Source organism: Salmo salar, unplaced genomic scaffold (assembly GCF_965601325.2).
Source record: "Salmo salar unplaced genomic scaffold, fSalSal1 ptg000519l, whole genome shotgun sequence".
Classification (NCBI taxonomy): Eukaryota; Metazoa; Chordata; class Actinopteri; order Salmoniformes; family Salmonidae; genus Salmo; species Salmo salar.
Window position 1 is genome coordinate 72,358 of NW_027675407.1, and position 24,022 is coordinate 96,379.

The 24,022-nt window shown below is 39.1% G+C and overlaps 1 protein-coding gene and 1 pseudogene across 1 annotated transcript; one reads left to right on the forward strand and one right to left on the reverse strand.

Moving 5' to 3' along the window:
- Positions 1-8,467: 8,467 nt before the first annotated feature.
- On the reverse strand, positions 8,468-14,939 carry LOC145876225 (uncharacterized). The gene is made up of 2 exons (XM_082972015.1): positions 14,933-14,939; positions 8,468-10,487 (listed from the first exon to the last, which is right to left on the reverse strand). Exons 1-2 carry the CDS (start codon positions 14,937-14,939, stop codon positions 9,349-9,351), a joined length of 1,146 nt encoding a protein of 381 aa, XP_082828141.1. The 3' UTR covers positions 8,468-9,348.
- Positions 14,940-14,979: 40 nt separating this feature from the next.
- LOC145876226 (uncharacterized) lies at positions 14,980-23,617 on the forward strand (annotated as a pseudogene).
- Positions 23,618-24,022: the final 405 nt, after the last annotated feature.

A 24,022-nucleotide genomic window follows, 5' to 3' on the forward strand; every position in this document is an offset into this window, starting at 1 on the left:
CTATCAATCACTTAGATCATGTATTTCCAGGTAGAGATACATCCTTGGGACATCCCTAGCCTGTTGAAGTTGACATTTAAAATGGTTAAGGTAGGGGTTAAGGTTAGGGGTTTAGGGTAGGGATGTCCCAAGGATCCCAGATAGCATTGACCATTGTGCATTCTTCTGTCTCTTTTACATAGCAGGTGATGGGTTCTGAACTTGAAAATATGAAATATCCTTATTCATGTCACTGTTTGAGAGAAGGGGATGTAGAACGTTTACATTCTGTCAGAATGTGTTATTGTTAGACATCAGGGATCCTATGGAAGGAGAAGGGCCACAGTCTGGAACAAGTCAACAGGACAGCCGTGAGGTGGGGAGGAGTGAGGAATTTAGGCTGAGGTCAGGTCAGGTCAAGTGAGGAAGAACTCATGTGACTAAAGTTCTGCCTAGCAACAGAGGTGTAATTCAACATCAGTTCACCGTCTCACCTCATACTGTATTGGAGCTGCAGCAGCTTCTACTAACGTTAGCTTCGTTAACTAACTAACTAAGGACGGTGACCTGTCCAGACGAGATGTTACAACGAACTGAATCGTCAATGGAGGTCTTCCTCTTTATATAGCCTGCTACAGCATGCAATACTATTAACTCACAAGGGGGCATAACGTTACATGTACAATACTATCCCATTCAGGAAACGTTATTGTACAATACTATCCCATTTTGGAAACATTACATGTACAATACTATCCCATTTTGGAAACGTTACATGTACAATACTATCCCATTTTGGAAACGTTACATGGATAATACTATCCCATTTTGGAAACGTTACATGTACAATACTATCCCATTTTGGAAACGTTACATGGACAATACTATCCCATTTTGGAAACGTTACATGTACAATACTATCCCATTTTGGAAACGTTACATGTACAATACTATACCATTTTGGAAACGTTACATGTACAATACTATCCCATTTTGGAAACGTTACATGTACAATACTATACCATTTTGGAAACGTTACATGGACAATACTATCCCATTTTGGAAACGTTACATGTACAATACTATCCCATTTTGGAAACGTTACATGTACAATACTATCCCATTTTGGAAACGTTACATGTACAATACTATACCATTTTGGAAACGTTACATGGACAATACTATCCCATTTTGGAAACGTTACATGTACAATACTATCCCATTTTGGAAACGTTACATGTACAATACTATACCATTTTGGAAACGTTACATGTACAATACTATCCCATTTTGGAAACGTTACATGTACAATACTATACCATTTTGGAAACGTTACATGGACAATACTATCCCATTTTGGAAATGTTACATGTCCGCCCCCTTGTGGAGGGAAATTAATATCTTAGATGGTAGCTGTAGATGCGATTCAAATGCATAATGGTATTAATACAGTGTCTACACTACCTCTGTTGTATAAATGCCCTTCAGAATCCAAACACTGTATTGCCACGCAGCAAAATGTTGCGTATAATCTTTCAAGTCAGCCTGATAAAATATTGAACAATTTGTGTACAAAGATATCTTGAAATGTGATATTAGGCCTGTATGGCAGTACTGTTACTGTATGGCAGTACTGTATTGGCTAGTGCTTTCTCCAATATGTTCTTCTATTTTACATTCAATTGTATGTTGATGCCATATATCTTTCAATATTTATTTAATATATATATTTGTTTTTTTGAAAGACTATTCTTTCACACATTTTCTCTTCCTTTGAAATTCTTATAGGACAGAACATGGACACAATGCAATTGGGATCAAGAAGAAGGTACAGATATGTTGTAGGACAGCTGCATTTGAAGTGTACATTTAACCTACATAGCAGTCAATACAAACTGACATCTATTAGCATACAAATGTGTGCAAATTATCTTTTCAGATCTTCTCAGAAATGAATCAAGTCCATGGAATGGATATAGACAAAAATATAATTCAAGGACTATCAGAGGTAGAGAGGCGAGGCAGGGGTGAGGACATCATCCTGCTATTTTGACAGTCCCTGAAGGACAATACAGAAGAGGGATTTGCTCTTATTCCTTCCCTTTCTCTAATGTATTTTGTAATAAAATTAGCAAGTGTAGTAAGATCATTGCTTTACTTTACTAGGACTGGAGACCACAGCAGCGATTCTGCTCTTGCCCTACCTCTTCAATGAGGACCCGAGTGGCCTTTATGTCCGTGACAAGGTATGTCTATGCACCAATCATCTGTTTCTTCATAAACATAGGTGTGCATGCTTATATAAAACTACAGCTGAACATTTGTTATGTTCTTTGTTAATTGTTTGTGTATTAATCTTTTCTTACTTTTGTTGACACAGATTTCACCGCTCTTCACTCCTTTACTGCACATCGGTGGAAATCCATTTCACCATGAGAGTGAAATCCCGCTGGCCTTTGATGGGGAGAACATCCAGGCCCTCGAGGACGTCCCCCATGGGACTTGGAGCTCTGCTACGGCTGGATGTTTTATTTTATGTTAAATTTCCCCAAAATGTCAGAAGAACACTTATGTTGTTAAGTTACTGTGTTCTGGGGATAAGAGAATTTGGGGTGAAGTTAACAGGGCCGGTCATAAAGATGGAAAACTTCCTAACATAACTAAGTGGATACAATATACACACTAAAGCTGAAAAATCTGTTTTTAGCATCAAGTCTACAATATTGTTAGTTTACCTATGATTCATTTTTAATGTTATTTTTATTGTACATCATTATTATTTATATATTTTAAATGTCATGAAAAGCACTATACAAAGTAAATGTATTATTTATTAGGGTCTGACATGTCTGCAGAAATGTTGCAATTTTTTTATGTGTTTTGTAAATATTAATTCACATTTGTGGTGCCACTAAATAAACAATGAATTATTTAAATCAATATTGTCAATATTGTTGTTATTAAAATATGTTTTTTATAATGCAGGGTGGGTGGACCGAGAGTTAAAAAAATGAACCCCAAAATGTTCTTTGAGGAACTTATAGGGGTTCCCCCACAGTTTCAATGTTCAATTTGAAGAACCCCTAAACTCCAGGAACCTTTACGGGACGCTTCTTCAACATCAACAGCTAGTCAGACACCTTGGTTCACTCTAACTTTATGGAAAAAGGTTTATTCAATAAATCCAGCAACTCCTCTCATACTGGGAAGAACCCTACGCCTTAAGGGCAGTTTATTTCAATTAAGGTACCCGGACGTTTTATAGTTTCATCCTTAGGGCAACTTACCCTAAAGTGGACACACAAACATCAGTTTCTGAGACAACTGCCCAGACTTTGTAGACAGTTTAATAATGCTTAAACCTCATCTTTATCAAATTATCCATTAAAGATTCCAACTCAAAACCTACGTTCATCTACATATGGGTTGTTTAAATTGTATCTAATTATATTCCCAGTATTACTTAATCAAATCTCTATTAATCATTATACACACATACAATTCATCATATTTTCATATATTCACAGAATCCATATAAAACATAAGAAATTCTCAGGTAGTCACGACAACCATTCAATTTGCTTTTTCAGGGACTCTCCATAGCAACGAAGCATCTCTCCAAACATCCTCCCAGCAGAACCAAAAATAAACTTTAGTTTCCCGGACAATGACCATGGGATCCTCAACGGTTCTCTAACCTCCCAGAGACCACGGCAAAATCAAGCCTCCCAGGAACTATAGACCTTCCTCTGCTTTCTAAAATATCATTCCCCTCTCAATACCACCCCGTGATCTTCTATGATGGGCAGTGAAGGAACGGAACCCCAAGATAACGTTATAATAAAGCTTATTATCCACATGTCAATCATCTGATTAAGCATATTTCTATATGAGGAACTATAGATCTCTAGGAGGAACTATAGACCTCTAGGAGGAACTATAGACCTCTAGGAGGAACTATAGACCTCTAGGAGGAACTATAGACCTCTAGGTGGAACTATAGATCTCTAGGAGGAACTATAGATCTCTAGGAGGAACTATAGATCTCTAGGAGGAACTATAGACCTCTAGGAGGAACTATAGACCTCTAGGAGGAACTATAGATCTCTAGGAGGAACTATAGATCTCTAGGAGGAACTATAGATCTCTGTGAGGAACTATAGAGCTCTAGGAGGAACTATAGATCTCTAGGAGGAACTATAGACCTCTATGAGGAACTATAGATCTCTAGGAGGAACTATAGATCTCTGTTACTATCCAAACATCAGATTATGACTCAGTCACACAACTCTCATACCACAGTCACACAACTCTCATACCACAGTCACACAACTCTCATATCACAGTCACACAACTCTCATATCAGAAAATATGAAATGGGGTCCAGGTTTAAAATAATTACATGTTTAAAACAATTACAGGTGCACCTTACTATCTTGTACTATATTATAAATGGTCTTAACTAGTAAACACAGATTCTAGTTGTCATCTCGTTCACACAGATTCTAGTTGTCATCTCGTTCACACAGATTCTAGTTGTCATCTCGTTCACACAGATTCTAGTTGTCATCTCGTTCACACAGATTCTAGTTGTCATCTCGTTCACACAGATTCTAGTTGTCATCTCGTTCACACAGATTCTAGATATTTAACGCTAAATGACCGAACCCAGGGCATACCTGGCAGCACGTTTAAAATCATTGGAATTCACCACTTCTGAGAGTCACACAGACACTTTTCAGAATGAGGTTCTTCTTCCAATAGAGTTTAACCAGGTACCGTGTTTCACACAGAACCCACAGTCACCCTGGCCCCTCACCCCTACAGACCAATCCCCACTGTGATCAATTCAGTGTCAGGACAGCTCTAGGTCGCCCGCAACCGACCAATGATAGGTGTCTGAGTCGACTGACTCTCAGATCATCCTCCACTGACTCGGCCCTGTTTACGCCTCCAAGGTGCCCCCTCACACAGGAATACACACTCAGAGCCTACTGACTGGGCCCTGTTTACACCTCCACACAGGAATACACACTCAGAGCCTCCTGACTGGGCCCTGTTTACACCTCCACACAGGAATACACACTCAGAGCCTACTGACTGGGCCCTGTTTACACCTCCACACAGGAATACACACTCAGAGCCTACTGACTGGGCCCTGTTTACACCTCCACACAGGAATACACACTCAGAGCCTCCTGACTGGGCCCTGTTTACACCTCCACACAGGAATACACACTCAGAGCCTACTGACTGGGCCCTGTTTACACCTCCACACAGGAACACACACTCAGAGCCTCCTGACTGGGCCCTGTTTACACCTCCACACAGGAATACACACTCAGAGCCTCCTGACTGGGCCCTGTTTACACCTCCACACAGGAATACACACTCAGAGCCTCCTGACTGGGCCCTGTTTACACCTCCACACAGGAATACACACTCAGAGCCTACTGACTGGGCCCTGTTTACACCTCCACACAGGAATACACACTCAGAGCCTCCTGACTGGGCCCTGTTTACACCTCCACACAGGAATACACACTCAGAGCCTACTGACTGGGCCCTGTTTACACCTCCACACAGGAATACACACTCAGAGCCTCCTGACTGGGCCCTGTTTACACCTCCACACAGGAATACACACTCAGAGCCTACTGACTGGGCCCTGTTTACACCTCCACACAGGAATACACACTCAGAGCCTACGAGGATTTTCTAAAAACTCCACTTTACGTGTTTCGCTCACCTCTCTTTTTTTTTTAAACTACGTTTGAGATGTGGTATCCACTCGGCTCGCTGCCTCTGGAGATGTACTGATGGTATCCACTATATATACTATACTGATGGTATCCACTATATATACTATACTGATGGTATCCGCTATATATACTATACTGATGGTATCCACTATATATACTATACTGATGGTATCCACTATATATACTATACTGATGGTATCCACTATATATACTATACTGATGGTATCCACTATATATACTATACTGATGGTATCCACTATATATACTATACTGATGGTATCCACTCGGCTCGCTGCCTCTCAGATCAAAGGTGGGACCATCTGCTCCGTTCCTGAAGTGTGGTCTCCCTGAGATCCCAAGTTAGAGGGGTCCCTGGTGCACCATTTACCCAGGTCACCAGGAGCGGTCACCAAGTGAAGATTCACATCCCCATCGCCAAATGTAGTGGTTAATATCAAATGAGACAAACTTATCACACAAGTCAGAGTTATTCTTAAACTAAATCTTTATTCACTTATAAGGGAGCAGGTCAATACAACACACATATAAAGTCAATCAATTGGGTGCCCTATGATAATGATGGCTGGTCGACGAATCACCCCCAGATGATTCATTGAGAGATGAATCACTCCCAGATGATTCGTTGAGAGATGAATCACCCCCAGATGATTCGTTGAGAGATGAATCACCCCCAGATGATTCATTGAGAGATGAATCACCCCCAGATGATTCGTTGAGAGATGAATCACCCCCAGATGATTCGTTGAGAGCCCCGAGACAAAAGTACAAAGGTCTTTTACAGCCAAGATACACCCCTTTTAACCTACATGACCAACAACAGATGTATAGAACGGGTCACAAGGTTAAGATTTGTATGAAAGATACTTATAATTCTCAGCAGACAGTATCTGCTGTAAAAACAGTACTCTTTGTGTAGAGACCAGGGTCTGGCCCTGAGGTCATCTCTCCCTGGTACCATATAGAACAGAAACATTAACTCATGTTCTGGAATGCGGTCTCTTTAGGTTTTATCACCCAAAAGACATTGCAAATCTCCTGTCAGTGTTTTCTCCCAGAGGCCCATCCTCAGTAGAACACAGACACAATAGTTCTAAGAACCCTCTATTCTGTTGCATAAAACAACCATTTGATGCAATAAAAGTATTATAACATAATGTTGCAGTTTTGCTCTCAGTGTCCACTGAAAGTTGACTAGTAACAACAACTGGGACCTAAAAGACACCCACCATGAGACCCACTAAATCTGCCCAAGAAGAGGAAAACAAAAGAAAAACCCACACCAAACTTAAAGACAGGAAGCAAACCAAAAAGGTGGAGCAACTAAAGGTGTTGACTCTCCACATGTATCAAGACAACTGGAGCACTGGGCCAGACACTCTTAAATAGAACCTGGACCAGCTCAGGTGAAACACCTTCCCACTAACGAGATGGACAAGCCAGCACAGGTGTAACACATACTGACTAACGAGGTGACACCAATCAGTGCGTCCTACGTGCTAACGAGCTAGACGTGCTGACGGGCTATACGTCCTAACGAGCTAGACGTGCTAACGAGCTAGACGGGCTAACGAGCTGTACGGGCTAACGAGCTAGACGGGCTAATGAGCTAGACGGGCTAACGAGCTAGACGGGCTAACGAGCTAGACGTGTCAGCATTTAAAAACAAGAAAAACACATTTCTAAATAATATATATATACAATCGAAATATTTTTGATCCTTATCCTTTTTCTTTCTATAGAATCCTAAAACTCACTAGCTTCTAGAACCCTCGTCTTCCTAAAACTCACTAGCTTCTAGAACTCTCGTCTTCCTAAAACTCACTAGCTTCTAGAACTCTCGTCTTCCTAAAACTCACTAGCTTCTAGAACTCTCGTCTTCCTAAAACTCACTAGCTTCTAGAACTCTCGTCTTCCTAAAACTCACTAGCTTCTAGAACTCTCGTCCTCTTGGAACGAGTCCAAACAAAACTCATCTCCAACACGTAAAAACGTGCAGTCATAATAAATTGTGATCCATGGCAACTCACTGGCTAAACGCAAAACACTCAACTTTTTGACTGCCCACCTTTGAGACAATCAGAAACCAAGTTGTCCTTACCACAGACATGTCTGATTTCAAGAGGAAACTCCTGCAATATCCATAGTAACTTTTCACCTCACTGCGGAGCTTCTCTCTCTATTCAGGGTTCACTAGATAGGCATGTTGTTGGATCGGGGCCCAGTCCCCAATGTCATGCTCTGGTACATTTGGTTTGGCACATCTGAGAATGAACCCTGATATTCTAAAAGCAGGATAACAATGTCAATATAATTGTACCCAAAAATTGTCAGTTGGTTGCATAAATAATTATGATTACTAAATGTTACATGAATATTAAACATGAAATATAAAAACCAAATGTACACCCCTTTGTTAATATGTATTAGCAATAATTCACTTAATGGCGAGGCATAAAATGTATCTTTGTCAGGCTTAATGTTTGAAATATGAGGTGATTTGAGTCATGCTTCTTCAGTAGTGGAATGTTGTAAATAAATACTGGAGTGATGTAGGATTGCTCATATATTTGATTATTGTACTGTGACTATGTGTTTAGGCTGTAAGTATGTTGAAATTAAATTGTTTTCTTTTCAACTTTCAACTAAAACCAAACTTATATTGAATGTCGGGCATAGTCTTATTTTCAACGACATTTTTCTAGGTGAGATATCCCCAATGTCACAGTTTAAACGTGTCCAAATCAGTAGTACAAATGCAGAAACAGTTTGTGATAAATTGAAAACCTAAACATAAAATGTAATACATACACAAACATCTGTCACAATAATCATATTACTTGTATTATTTAAAACAAGCACCTTATAAAACTGTACAAGCACCAAAAACGCTGTTGTTTTGACAAGTAGCAATAAATCACTAATATCGATTAGGGGGGAAATCAGGTTGTACGTGCTGTTGAAACTAACACAACTAAAAAATAAACATATGGAAATGGCAGATGTATTTTACCTCACTGGTTAGAGGACAACCTGCAGAAGACAGTCAGCTACATTTTGGAGTGATGCATTTAAATGTAGGGGTCACTAAACAAAGGAACACAACACTTATTTGTCATCACTCATCAATATCATGTTGAAATCATTTGTACGACAGGAGGGAGATGAGGTTGCACATCCTGTTAAAACTAACAGCTCAAAAATCACACGGAATCTGGGAATAATGTGTACATCCCTGGTTAGAGGACAATTTATAGAAAACAGCTAGCTACATTTTGAAGTGATGGATTTTGATTCCAGTGGGTCACCAACGTGGTAAGTGTAACACAGCTCTTTTTTTGTTAGTCACTTTTTGTTAAATCTCATAAATAGTAACTCTTCCATTTCAGAGCCTGGATTTTCCCCCTGAGGCTAATATCCATATCATGTTGAAATCAATAGAACAGGGGACAAACGTTTAGGGTTCTACATTGTGACATCATTAAAATACTCCTACTACAATGTTAAAAACATTCTACATTGTGACATCATTAAAATACTCCTTCTACAATGTTAAAACATTCTACATTGTGACATTAATTCATTGATATCATGAAACAACTCCTTCATGAATTTTCTGATGTTTAATCAGAGATCTTTTATCAGAGTATCTCTTCCCACATTGATTACAGCTATGAGATTTCTCTCCTGTGTGTGTTCTCTGATGTGATACCAGGCTGTTTGACTGAGTAAAACTCTTCCCACATTCACCACAGCTATAAGGTTTCTCTCCTGTGTGTGTTCTCTGATGTGATACCGGGTTGGTTGACTGAGTAAAAGTCTTCCCACATTGATTACAGCTATAAGGTTTCTCTCCTGTGTGTATTCTCTGGTGTAAAGTCAGATAGAAAGATGTAGTAAAACTCTTCCCACATTGATCACAGCTATAAGGTTTCTCTCCTGTGTGTCTTCTCTGGTGCACTGTCAGCACTCCAGATCGACAAAAACTCTTCCCACATTGATCACAGCTATAAGATTTCTCTCCTGTGTGTGTTCTCTGGTGTAGTGTCAAAGTTCTAGATGCAGCAAAATTCTTCCCACATTGACCACAGCTATAAGGTTTCTCTCCTGTGTGTATTCTCTGGTGAGCTGTCAGCTCTCCAGATCGAGCAAAACTCTTCCCACATTGATCACAGCTATACGATTTCTCTCCTGTGTGTATTCTCTGGTGAGCTGTCAGCTCTCCAGATCGAGCAAAACTCTTCCCACATTGATCACAGCTATAAGGTTTCTCTCCTGTGTGTGTTCTCTGGTGTTGAGTCAGATGGCAAGATTGACCAAAACTCTTCCCACATTGACCACAGCTATAAGGTTTCTCTCCTGTGTGTGTTCTCTGGTGTAGAGTCAGACTGCTAGATGCAGCAAACCTCTTCCCACATTGACCACAGCTATAAGGTTTCTCTCCTGTGTGTATTCTCTGGTGTGAAGTCAGATGGCCAGATGTAGTAAAACTCTTCCCACATTCACCACAGCAATAAGATTTCTCTCCTGTGTGTGTTCTCTGATGAATTTTAATGCCTGATGAGGTGAATCTCTTCCCACAGTCAGAGCAGCAGTGAGTTCTCTTCCCTGTGGATGTCTGCAGGTGTTTATTGAGGTGTTCTAATCTGGAGAGACTCTTCTCTGCCTCTTCAGCATCATGAGGTTGTTGAGGCTCCCCAGAGGATCCACGATAGTCCCATATCTCCCCTGTGTGAACAACAAAGTCAGACAGATGATTAAAGGCCCACAACAGCAGTAATCCACTGTAAAAGGTGATGCCAACAGCGGAGCCATGATGTTGGACAACAATTGACATCTGTAATGAATGTTAGAATTATTTGATATTTGCCTTAAATTGAGCAAGAATAGTCATATTTTGTCTTGTTTTCACATTAGTAGTAACATCGATGATTGTAGGCTAGAAATAAGTTATTCATGTTGTTGAAACTCTAAGCAGTGTGCCAGGCGACTTTTGGTCTCCAATATAGGCCCCTTTCTGTATTTGCTAAAATTGCGGCACGAGGGCAATTTGATTGCAGAAACTCCTCCCTGCTAATGAGGAAACCGATAGTTATGGATGTAGTATATCTGCCTGGAGCAAAAATGGTGAGCAAAGATTTTAGTTTTTCACAATGTATTCTGAATGTGAATGGGGGAAATTCAGGGGAGTAACATCCATTTCTAGGTTGCTTATGAGTACATTTCACACTACCTTGGATTATAAGCAGGTATATAGTAGAGGTATATATAGAGTTCAGTGTGTCAAATCAGAGGGCCTGTTGTCCAGACCTCTGGCAGTTTCTGTGGGGGTACCACAGGGTTCAATTCTCACACCGACTCTTTTCTCTGTATATACCAACGATGTTGCTCTTGCTGCGGGTGATTCCTTGATCCACCTCTACTCAGACGACACCATTCTGTATACATCTGGCCCTTCTTTGGACACTGTGTTAACCTCTTACATCTAGACGTTCCGCTAGCGGAACACCTGCTCCAATATCCAATGATAGGCGTGGCGCGAATTACAAATTCCTCAAAAATACAAAAACTTCAATTTCTCAAACATATGACTATTTTACACCATTTTAAAGACAAGACTCTCGTTAATCTAACCACACTGTCCGATTTCAAAAAGGCTTTACAACGAAAGCAAAACATTAGATTATGCCAGCAGAGTACCCAGCCAGAAATAATCAGACAACCATTTTTCATACTAGCATATAATGTCACATAAACCCAAACCACAGCTAAATGCAGCACTAACCTTTGATGATCTTCATCAGATGACACTCCTAGGACATTATGTTATACAATACATGCATGTTTTGTTCAATCAAGTTCATATTTATATCAAAAACCAGCTTTTTACATTAGCATGTGACGTTCAGAACTAGCATACCCACCGCAAACTTCCGGTGAATTTACTAAATTACTCACGATAAACGTTCACAAAAAACATAACAATTATTTTAAGAATTATTGATACAGAACTCCTTTATGCAATCGCTATGTCCGATTTTAAAATAGCTTTTCGGTGAAAGCACATTTTGCAATATTCTGAGTAGATAGCTCGCCATCACAGGCTAGCTATTTTGACACCCACCAAGTTTAGCCCTCACCAAACTCAGATTTACTATAAGAAAAATTGGATTACCTTTGCTGTTCTTCGTCAGAATGCACTCCCAGGACTTCTACTTCAATAACAAATGTTGGTTTGGTTCAAAATAATCCATAGTTATGTTCAAATATCCTCTGTTTTGTTCGTGCGTTCAAGACACTATCCGAAGGGTGACGAAGGGTGACGTGCCCGACGTGTTTCGTGACAAAAAAATTCGAAATATTCCATTACCGTACTTCGAAGCATGTCAACCGCTGTTTAAAATCAATTTTTATGCCATTTTTCTCGTAAAAAAAGCGATAATATTCCGACCGGGAAACCCTGTTTTCGTTCAAAGACGAAAAAATAAAAACATGGTGTCGGCTCGTGCACGCGCCCCCAGTCTCATTGTTCTCAGAGCGACCACTATCCAAATGCGCTAGTGTTTTTCAGCCATGGCCTGCAAAGTCATCATTCAATGTTCTGCCACCTTCCGAGAGCCTATGGGAGCCGTAGGAAGTGTCACGTTACAGCAAAGATCCTAAATGTTCAATAAACAGAGCCAAGAAGTCCAAGGAATGGTCAGAGAGGGTACTTCCTGTTTGCAATCTTCTCAGGTTTTTGCCTGCCATATGAGTTCTGTTATACTCACAGACACCATTCAAACAGTTTTAGAAACTTTAGGGTGTTTTCTATCCAAATCAAACAATTATATGCATATTCTAGTTTCTGGGCAGTAGTAATAACCAGATTAAATCAGGTACGTTTTTTATCCGGCCGTGCAAATACTGCCCCCTACACTAGAGAGGTTAAGACTCTAAGACCATGAGAAACAAGAGTCTCTGGCTTGATGAAACCAAGATTGAACTCATTGGCCTGACTGCCAAGAGTCACGTCTAGAGGAAACCTGGCACTATCCTTATGGTGAAGCATGGTGGTGGCAGCATCATGCTGTGGGGATGTTTTTCAGCAGCAGGGACTGGGAGACTAGTCCGGAAAGTATTATGTGAAATTATTTTGATGTGATATTTAAATATTGTGTGAAATTATTCTGAATTGATATGAAAGTACATCAATTTATGCTTCTAGAAATGTATCTTAATTGAGAATCGATTCACATTTAGATGGAATAGTTGACTATTTTAGCTACCAGAGCCAGTCTACCTCTGAAAATAACATACAGTCCTTGGACCTTGAGGAGTAACGGGGGCAGCAATCAGCAGTAGAAACAATAACAAAGCGAACTCCCTGCCCGTTTCGGTAAAAAGCTGAGGGATGGGGCTGGAGAAATGTAACCATTCATGATATCAACATTCTAGTTTTAACCATGTTTTGAGGATATACAGTGTTTGTTTATATTTACTGACAAACATTGGAGTGAATAAAAGCTTATATTTTGGGTTCTGATGGGGTACGACAGTTGAACTAAGCTCATGAGGCATTTATAAGTGATTTATTCAAGAAACAGATGGGTACATATCATTAATGTATAAGTCCCTAAATGGATGTAACAACTGCTGATTGCCCCTTTAAGAGAACATCTTGGGCTAATCTAATAGGAGATATTGAGGACTACAGTATTTCAGGCATTGCCATTGGATGCATTTGATCAATTGTTAACGTTTTGTTGATGGTCCACTCTTGATGTTCTACACGTTACAGTGAAGCTTCAGCCATTCCTACAGAACAACATTAAAGTGTAGAACCCCTTTACTGCATATTGGTTCAACGACTGCAGAGACGGTACTTACTGGTGTTAAACAGATCTCCAACCTCCTCTTCTACCTCCTTCTCCTCTTTCAATGTGACAGTAATCTCCCTCTCCTCCTCTTTCACTCCAAAAACTGCATCCTCCTCTTCTTTTACTGTAACATCCTCCTCCTCTTTCACTCTGAACGCGTCTTCCTCTTCTTTCACTGTAACGTCTTTCTCTTCTTCTTTCACTGTAACAGCCTCACCCTCTACTTGTCTTTGTGGTGTGATATCCTCTTCCTCCTCTTTCACTAGAGCTTCTTTCTCCATCCAGCAGACCTCCGCTTCTTTAGCAGGAGGAGAGTAGCTTAGTGAACTCATGGTCGGGGATGTTAGCTAGCTAGCATTAGCGACTAGCCTAGTTCTAAGCTAACTTAGCAAACCAGCTAGCTGACAAACAACGTAAATATATAATTAAATGGGCCAACAAGTACATACGACAGAAGTGTGTTTAATACACAGCGACAAATATACACCAAACCAGTGTAAAGAGCGTGAATGTTGTAGCTATGTTTGCTAGAAAGCTACCGAGGTGTCTGACTAGCTGTTGTTGTTGAAGGAGCGTCCCGTCCACTAGATTATACGTCACACTGGCAGCATCGCCTGAACCTAAAAGACGCACATCGCCATCTGCTGACTGGACTGGGCAACGCAGTTGAGGAACCAAACGTTTATTTTTCATTTATTTCAGGAAAGTTTAATATTATATTAAGTCGTTCAAAGAGAAGCATGTGTTGACTGATTCGTTTTTAATGAGTGAGAATTTAATACAAACTTTACACCCACTACATATTTTCATTGAACCATACTTCTGACATGGATCATTTTGACCCCAGAGGCATATCTTTTATCATAGCCAAAATGTGGTTCATTCAATTATTCAAATTTTTAATGACTTTGTCAAACAACTTGTTTTTAATATATATAAATCATGGTTTAGTGTTTGTGTCAAAATTTACTTTTAATTCAAATCCTTTGGAGTCATTTTGACTCCAGCCAAAAGCACCTTTGTTAAATAGGACGTTTATTTCAAATCAAATCACATTTTATTGGTTACATCACGTGTTTAGCAGATGTTATTGTGGGTGTAGCGAAATGCTTGTCTTTCTAGCTGCGACAGTGCAGTAATATCTATCAAGTAATATCTAACTATTTCACAACATATACCCAATACACACAAATCGAAGTATTTGAATCTAGGTTTCTCTGTAGACATGATCCATCCCACCAGAGGGTGGAGGGGCTCCTGTATCAGTGGTTTTGACAGATAGACACCTGCAGACACACTGTATAGTGCGTGTACTCTCCATGTACTCTCCTAAGATTGGACTTTTCTATACCACGTATCACATGACTGTGTACAAAACTGCCAGTGGTAGAAAACACTGCCAGAGGTAGAAAGCCCTGCCAGTGATATACAGAGCATTCGTTAAGTATTCCGACCCCTTCACTTATTCAACATTTTGTTACGTTACAGCCTTATTCTAAAATTGTATAATTTTCCCCCCTCATCAATCTACACAAAATACCCCATAATGACAAACCAAAAACAGTTTGACATTTTTGCAAATTGATTAACTTAAGTATTCAGACCCTTTGCAATGAGACTCAAAATTGTGCTCAGATGCATCCTGATTCCATTGATCATCCTTGAGATGTTTCTACAACTTGATTGGAGTCGACTTGTGGTAAATTCAATTGATTAGACATGATTTGGAAAGGCACACACCTGTCTATATAAGGTCCCACAGTTTACAGTGCATGTCAGAGCAAAAACCAAGCCATGAGGTCAAAGGAATTGTCCATAGAGATCTGAGACAGGATTGTGTCGAGGCACAGATCTGGGGAAAGGTAGCAAAAAATGTCTGCAGCATTGAAGGTCCCCAAGAACACAGTGGCCTCCATCATTCTTATATGGAAGAAGTTTGGAACCACCAAGACTTTTCCTAGAGCTGGCCGCCTGGCCAAACTGAGAAATCGGTGGAGAAGTCCCTTGGTCAAGGAGGTGACCAAGAACCCGATGTTCACTCTGACAGAGCTCCAGAGTTACTCTCTGGAGAAGGGAGAACCTTCGAGAAGGACAACCATCTCTACAGCACTCCACCAATCAGGCCTTAATGTAGCAATGATTAAAGTGTCAAAATGTATTTCAATGGACAATTCAGTGAACTGTTCTGTGAAAGGTGTTGGCTAGAGATGACATGAAGGAGCTTGCAGGGATTTGTAGTCTTGCATGTCGTCTACTTTGATGCTAATTAGCATTTTAGAATCCGAGAATAAAGAGACACAAATATATTGATAAAGTATTTGTATTTATTATGGATCCCCATTAGTTCCTGCCAAGGCAGCAGCTACTCTTCATGGGGTTTATTATGGATCCCGATTAGTTCCTGCCGAGTATGGTCAGGGAGCGTGCCAGCCTGTCTGAACCACCCCTGAATTAACAGGTATAAATGATGGGTTATGAACTAACAGGTATAAATGATGGGTTATGAACTAACAGGTATAAATGATGGGTTATGAACTAACAGGTATAAATGATGGGTTATGAACTAACAGGTATAAATGATGGGTTATGAACTAACAGGTATAAATGATGGGTTATGAATTAACAGGTATAAATGATGGGTTATGAATTAACAGGTATAAATGATGGGTTATGAATTAACAGGTATAAATGATGGGTTATGAACTAACAGGTATAAATGATGGGTTATGAACTAACAGGTATAAATGATGGGTTATGAACTAACAGGTATAAATGATGGGTTATGAACTAACAGGTATAAATGATGGGTTATGAATTAACAGGTATAAATGATGGGTTATGAATTAACAGGTATAAATGATGGGTTATGAATTAACAGGTATAAATGATGGGTTATGAATTAACAGGTATAAATGATGGGATATGAATTAACAGGTATAAATGATGGGTTATGAATTAACAGGTATAAATGATGGGTTATGAATTAACAGGTATAAATGATGGGTTATGAACTAACAGGTATAAATGATGGGTTATGAACTAACAGGTATAAATGATGGGTTATGAACTAACAGGTATAAATGATGGGTTATGAACTAACAGGTATAAATGATGGGTTATGAACTAACAGGTATAAATGATGGGTTATGAACTAACAGGTATAAATGATGGGTTATGAATTAACAGGTATAAATGATGGGTTATGAATTAACAGGTATAAATGATGGGTTATGAACTAACAGGTATAAATGATGGGTTATGAATTAACAGGTATAAATGATGGGTTATGAACTAACAGGTATAAATGATGGGTTATGAATTAACAGGTATAAATGATGGGTTATGAACTAACAGGTATAAATGATGGGTTATGAATTAACAGGTATAAATGATGGGTTATGAATTAACAGGTATAAATGATGGGATATGAATTAACAGGTATAAATGATGGGTTATGAATTAACAGGTATAAATGATGGGTTATGAATTAACAGGTATAAATGATGGGTTATGAACTAACAGGTATAAATGATGGGTTATGAATTAACAGGTATAAATGATGGGTTATGAACTAACAGGTATAAATGATGGGTTATGAACTAACAGGTATAAATGATGGGTTATGAACTAACAGGTATAAATGATGGGTTATGAATTAACAGGTATAAATGATGGGTTATGAATTAACAGGTATAAATGATGGGTTGTGAATTAACAGGTATAAATGATGGGTTGTGAATTAACAGGTATAAATGATGGGTTATGAACTAACAGGTATAAATGATGGGTTATGAACTAACAGGTATAAATGATGGGTTATGAACTAACAGGTATAAATGATGGGTTATGAATTAACAGGTATAAATGATGGGTTATGAATTAACAGGTATAAATGATGGGATATGAATTAACAGGTATAAATGATGGGTTATGAACTAACAGGTATAAATGATGGGTTATGAACTAACAGGTATAAATGATGGGTTATGAATTAACAGGTATAAATGATGGGTTATGAATTAACAGGTATACATGATGGGTTATGAATTAACAGGTATAAATGATGGGTTATGAATTAACAGGTATAAATGATGGGTTATGAATTAACACATCCCCTCCAGGCATTAAAATACATTCAGGACTTCTTATAGTGAGCATAACATGACAATACATGACATCTAAGTAGCTGAATATTCTTTTGGACTAACAATCTAACAGTTTGAAGGACACAACTCATGTTATTCTGGTTAAACAGTGAGAGACTAGTTGATTAAGGAGTGGGGATTTTTTTACAATTAGGAAATAATATGTCATGTTTTACTAGTACCTCAGCCAGCATTGTGAATGGTTAGGAAATAATATGTCATGTTTTACTAGTACCTCAGCCAGCATTGTGAATGGTTAGAAAATAATATGTCATGTTTTACTCGTACCTCAGCCAGCATTGTGAATGGTTAGGAAATAATATGTCATGTTTTACTCGTACCTCAGCCAGCATTGTGAATGGTTAGGAAATAATATGTCATGTTTTACTAGTACCTCAGCCAGCATTGTGAATGGTTAGGAAATAATATGTCATGTTTTACTCGTACCTCAGCCAGCATTGTGAATGGTTAGGAAATAATATGTCATGTTTTACTCGTACCTCAGCCAGCATTGTGAATGGTTAGGAAATAATATGTCATGTTTTACTAGTACCTCAGCCAGCATTGTGAATGGTTAGGAAATAATATGTCATGTTTTACTCGTACCTCAGCCAGCATTGTGAATGGTTAGGAAATAATATGTCATGTTTTACTCGTACCTCAGCCAGCATTGTGAATGGTTAGGAAATAATATGTCATGTTTTACTAGTACCTCAGCCAGCATTGTGAATGGTTAGGCAATAATATGTCATGTTTTACTCGTACCTCAGCCAGCATTGTGAATGGTTAGGAAATAATATGTCATGTTTTACTCGTACCTCAGCCAGCATTGTGAATGGTTAGGAAATAATATGTCATGTTTTACTAGTACCTCAGCCAGCATTGTCAATGGTTAGGAAATAATATGTCATGTTTTACTAGTACCTCAGCTAGTATTGTGAATGGTGTCTGATGCAGTGACATACTAGACCATAGCAGTAAATATAATACTTTGGTGTTTTTAGTCAGGCATGAAAGGTCTGGGGTGGTTCTGTGGTTATAAGTTACTGACCTTGGAATACATTTCTGGCCATGCTGGCAGGGTCGGAATCAAACCCAATGTCCACCTGGTACACTGGCAGGGTCTGAATCAAACCCAATGTCCACCTGGTACACTGACAGGGTCTGAATCAAACCCAATGTCCACCTGGTACACTGACAGGGTCTGAATCAAACCCAATGTCCACCTGGTACACTGGCAGGGTCTGAATCAACCCAATGTCCACCTGGAACACTGACAGGGTCTGAATCAAACCCAATGTCCACCTGGCACACTGGCAGGGTCTGAATCAAACCCAATGTCCACCTGGTACACTGACAGGGTCTGAATCAACCCATTATTCTTTTTAAAATCCTTCCTGTTCTGTCAAGTTGGTTGTTGATCATTGCTAGAAAGCCGTTTTCAAGTCTTGCTATAGACTTTCAAGATGATTTAAGTCCAAACTGTAACTAGGCCACTCAGGAACATTCAATGTCATCTTGGTAAGCTCCTCCAGTGTAGATTTGGCCTTGTGGTTTAGGTTATTGTCCTGTTAGGACAGTTTTTTGTATTCAGATCTCTGAAATGCTCTCTACCTACTTAACATTTAGTGTCTCCTTATGTTACGCTGGAAAAACAGTTTTCATGGGCACAGAAATCCTAAATCATTTCAGAGTTTGCTAAATCCAATGGTTCTAACCGAGTCACCTTAACTTTATTGACAACACCCAAATGGATACTGTCATTAACGTCGTTCTTCAATAATTACACATAATTCTTAATACTGTAGCTGGTTAGTTACAGTCACATGTTCAACTATCAGCTGATCCAGGAAATCATTTTCTGAATGACAGTCACATGACAAACATCACGACATGCAACAACAACCAAAGTGCTTCTTCATTCATTACTCTGGTAAAGACAGTTATGCCGTGCTCCACGTTGGATCCAACATCCCTAACAAATTGATGTTTATAATGTGTTATTGTCTGCTTGATTTACTGTAGGGTCTCGTTAGTCTGTTTGCACACAGAGATACTTAGCTCATAATGTGTAGAGAACTGTTCCTTGATGGATAGGCTATTGTACAACACACAGAGCTATTTTCCTTTATTCAGGACATTTAGAATGACAACACATTACAGAGTAGCCTAGTGGGATTATTCACAAAATTATCTGGTGATCAGGTTATGAAATGTCATGACAAAGACATGTTAGTTTCCATGTTTCACCTGAAATATTAAATGATTTATAGTCCTACGTCTATGTTGTTGTTAGATAAAGTTATGGGTCCTACAGTAGGTCTATGTTGTTGTTAGGTGAAGTTATGGGTCCTACAGTAGGTCTATGTTATTGTTAGGTGAAGTTATGGATCCTACAGTAGGTCTATGTTGTTGTTAGGTGAAGTTATGGGTCCTACAGTAGGTCCATGTTGTTGTTAGGTGAAGTTATGGGTCCTACAGTAGGTCTATGTTATTGTTAGGTGAAGTTATGGGTCCTACAGTAGGTCTATGTTGTTGTTAGGTGAAGTTATGGGTCCTACAGTAGGTCTATGTTATTGTTAGGTGAAGTTATGGGTCCTACAGTAGGTCTATGTTGTTGTTAGGTGAAGTTATGGGTCCTACAGTAGGTCTATGTTATTGTTAGGTGAAGTTATGGGTCCTACAGTAGGTCTATGTTATTGTTAGGTGAAGTTATGGGTCCTACAGTAGGTCTATGTTATTGTTAGGTGAAGTTATGGGTCCTACAGTAGGTCTATGTTATTGTTAGGTGAAGTTATGGGCCAATTTGTTAAACACTTAGTGTACAAACCCTCATTGTCAGGCTGATGGAAAAGCCAAAGAGCATTTTACTGGTTGAAGTGTTTTTTAAGTATAAAGCAGTTGATTTGCGACAATAACACAAACATATTAAGCAGGAGGTTCAAACAAGCCCTACAATTATAATCTAAAAGTAATGTGAAATGCACTCATAATCAACCTGTAAATGGAGGCTATTTTTGCTGTCAGCCTATGAGAACTCCCCTGAGTTTTCCCCCACGGTGGTGAATTAGTGAATAGACACAGAGCTTAATGTGAGTTTCCTTGAGTAGCACTCCTGATCTTGTCCTGATAGTGCGCTGTAATATTCAGAATACATTGTGAAAAACGATAATCTTCGCTCACCATTTTTGCTCCAGGCAGATATACTACATCCATAACTAGTGGTTTCCTCATTACCAGATATACTACATCCATAACTAGTGGTTTCCTCATTACCAGATATACTACATCCATAACTAGTGGTTTCCTCATTACCAGATATACTACATCCATAACTAGTGGTTTCCTCATTACCAGATATACTACATCCATAACTAGTGGTTTCCTCATTACCAGATATACTACATCCATAACCAGTGGTTCCTCATTACCAGATATACTACATCCATAACTAGTGGTTTCCTCATTAGCAGATATACTACATCCATAACTAGTGGTTTCCTCATTACCAGATATACTACATCCATAACTAGTGGTTTCCTCATTACCAGATATACTACATCCATAACTAGTGGTTTCCTCATTACCAGATATACTACATCCATAACAAGTGGTTTCCTCATTAGCAGATATACTACATCCATAACTAGTGGTTTCCTCATTACCAGATATACTACATCCATAACTAGTGGTTTCCTCATTACCAGATATACTACATCCATAACTAGTGGTTTCCTCATTACCAGATATACTACATCCATAACTAGTGGTTTCCTCATTACCAGATATACTACATCCATAACTAGTGGTTTCCTCATTACCAGATATACTACATCCATAACTAGTGGTTTCCTCATTACCAGATATACTACATCCATAACTAGTGGTTTCCTCATTAGCAGATATACTACATCCATAACTAGTGGTTTCCTCATTAGCAGATGTACTACATCCATAACTAGTGGTTTCCTCATTACCAGATATACTACATCCATAACTAGTGGTTTCCTCATTAGCAGATATACTACATCCATAACTAGTGGTTTCCTCATTACCAGATATACTACATCCATAACTAGTGATTTCCTCATTACCAGATATACTACATTCATAACTAGTAGTTTCCTCATTACCAGATATACTACATCCATAACTAGTGGTTTCCTCATTACCAGATATACTACATCCATAACTAGTGGTTTCCTCATTAGCAGATATACTACATCCATAACTAGTGGTTTCCTCATTACCAGATATAGTACATCCATAACTAGTGGTTTCCTCATTACCAGATATACTACATCCATAACTAGTGGTTTCCTCATTACCAGATATACTACATCCATAACTAGTGGTTTCCTCATTAGCAGGGAGGAGTTTCTACAATCAAATTGCCCTCGTGCTGCAATTTTATCAAACACAGAAAGGGACCAATATTGGAGACCAAAAGTCGTCTGGCACACTGCTTAGAGTTTCAACAACATGAATAACTTATTTCTAGCCTACAATCTTAGATGTCACTACGAATGTGAAAACAAGACAAAATATGACTTTTCTTGCTCATTTTAAGGCAAATATCAAATAATTTTAACATTCATTACAGACGTCAATTGTTGTCCAACATCATGGCTCCGCTGTTGGCATCACCTTTTACAGTGGATTACCGCTGTTGTGGGCCTTTAATCATCTGTCTGACTTTGTTGTTCACACAGGAGAGATACTTAACTATCGTGGATCCTCTGGGGAGCCTCAACAACATCATGATGCTGAAGAGGCAGAGAAGAGTCTCTCCAGATCAGAACACCTCAATAAACACCTGCAGACATCCACAGGGAAGAGAACTCACTGCTGCTCTGACTGTGGGAAGAGATTCACCTCATCAGGCATTAAAATTCATCAGAGAACACACACAGGAGAGAAACCTTATAGCTGTGATCAATGTGGGAAGAGTTTTAGTCAATCTGGCCATCTGATATCACACCAGAGAACACACACAGGAGAGAAACCTTATAGCTGTGGTCAATGTGGGAAGAGTTTTGGTCGATCTGACTCTCTGACTCAACACCAGAGAACACACACAGGAGAGAAACCTTATAGGTGTGATCAATGTGGGAAGTGTTTTGGTCAATCTGGCCATCTGGTATCACACCAGAGAATACACACAGGAGAGAAATCTTATATCTGTGGTCAATGTGGGAAGAGTTTTGCTGCATCTCGCAGTCTGACTCTACACCAGAGAACACACACAGGAGAGAAATCTTATAGCTGTGATCAATGTGGGAAGAGTTTTAGTCAATCTGGCTCTCTGACTCTACACCAGAGAATACACACAGGAGAGAAATCTTATAGCTGTGATCAATGTGGGAAGAGTTTTAGTCAATCTGGCTCTCTGACTCTACACCAGAGAATACACACAGGAGAGAAACCTTATAGGTGTGATCAATGTGGGAAGAGTTTTGGTCGATCTGGCTCTCTGACTCTACACCAGAGAATACACACAGGAGAGAAACCTTATAGGTGTGATCAATGTGGGAAGAGTTTTGGTCAATCTGGACATCTGACTCAACACAAGAGAACACACACAGGAGAGAAACTTTAACTGTGGTCAATGTGACAAGAGATACTCTGATAAAAGATCTCTGATCAAACATCAGAAAATACATGGAGTTGTTTCATGATATCAATGAAATGATGTCACAATGTAGAATGTTTTAACATTGTAGTAGGAGTATTTTAATGATGTCACAATGTAGAATGTTTAAACATTGTAGAAGGAGTATTTTAATAATGTCACAATGTAGAACCCTAAATGTTTGTCCCCTGTTCTATTGATTTCAACATGATATGGATATTAGCCTCAGGGGGAAAATCCAGTCTCTGAAATGGAAGAGTACTATTTATGAGATTTAACTAAAAGTGACTAACACAAAAAGAGCTGTGTTACACTTACCATGTTGGTGACCCACTGGAATCAAAATGCACCACTTCAAAATGTAGCTAGCTGTTTTCTACAAGTTGTCCTTTAACCAGTGATGTACACATTATTCCCAGATTCTGTGTGGTTTTTGAGCTGTTAGTTTTAACAGGAGGTGCAACCTCATCTCCCTCCTCTCGCACAATTGATTTCAACATGATATCGATGAGTGATGACATAAATGTTGTGTTCCTTTGTTTAGGGACCCCTACATTTAAATGCATCACTCCAAAATGTAGCTGACTGTCTTCTGCAGGTTGTCCTCTAACCAGTGAGGTAAAATAT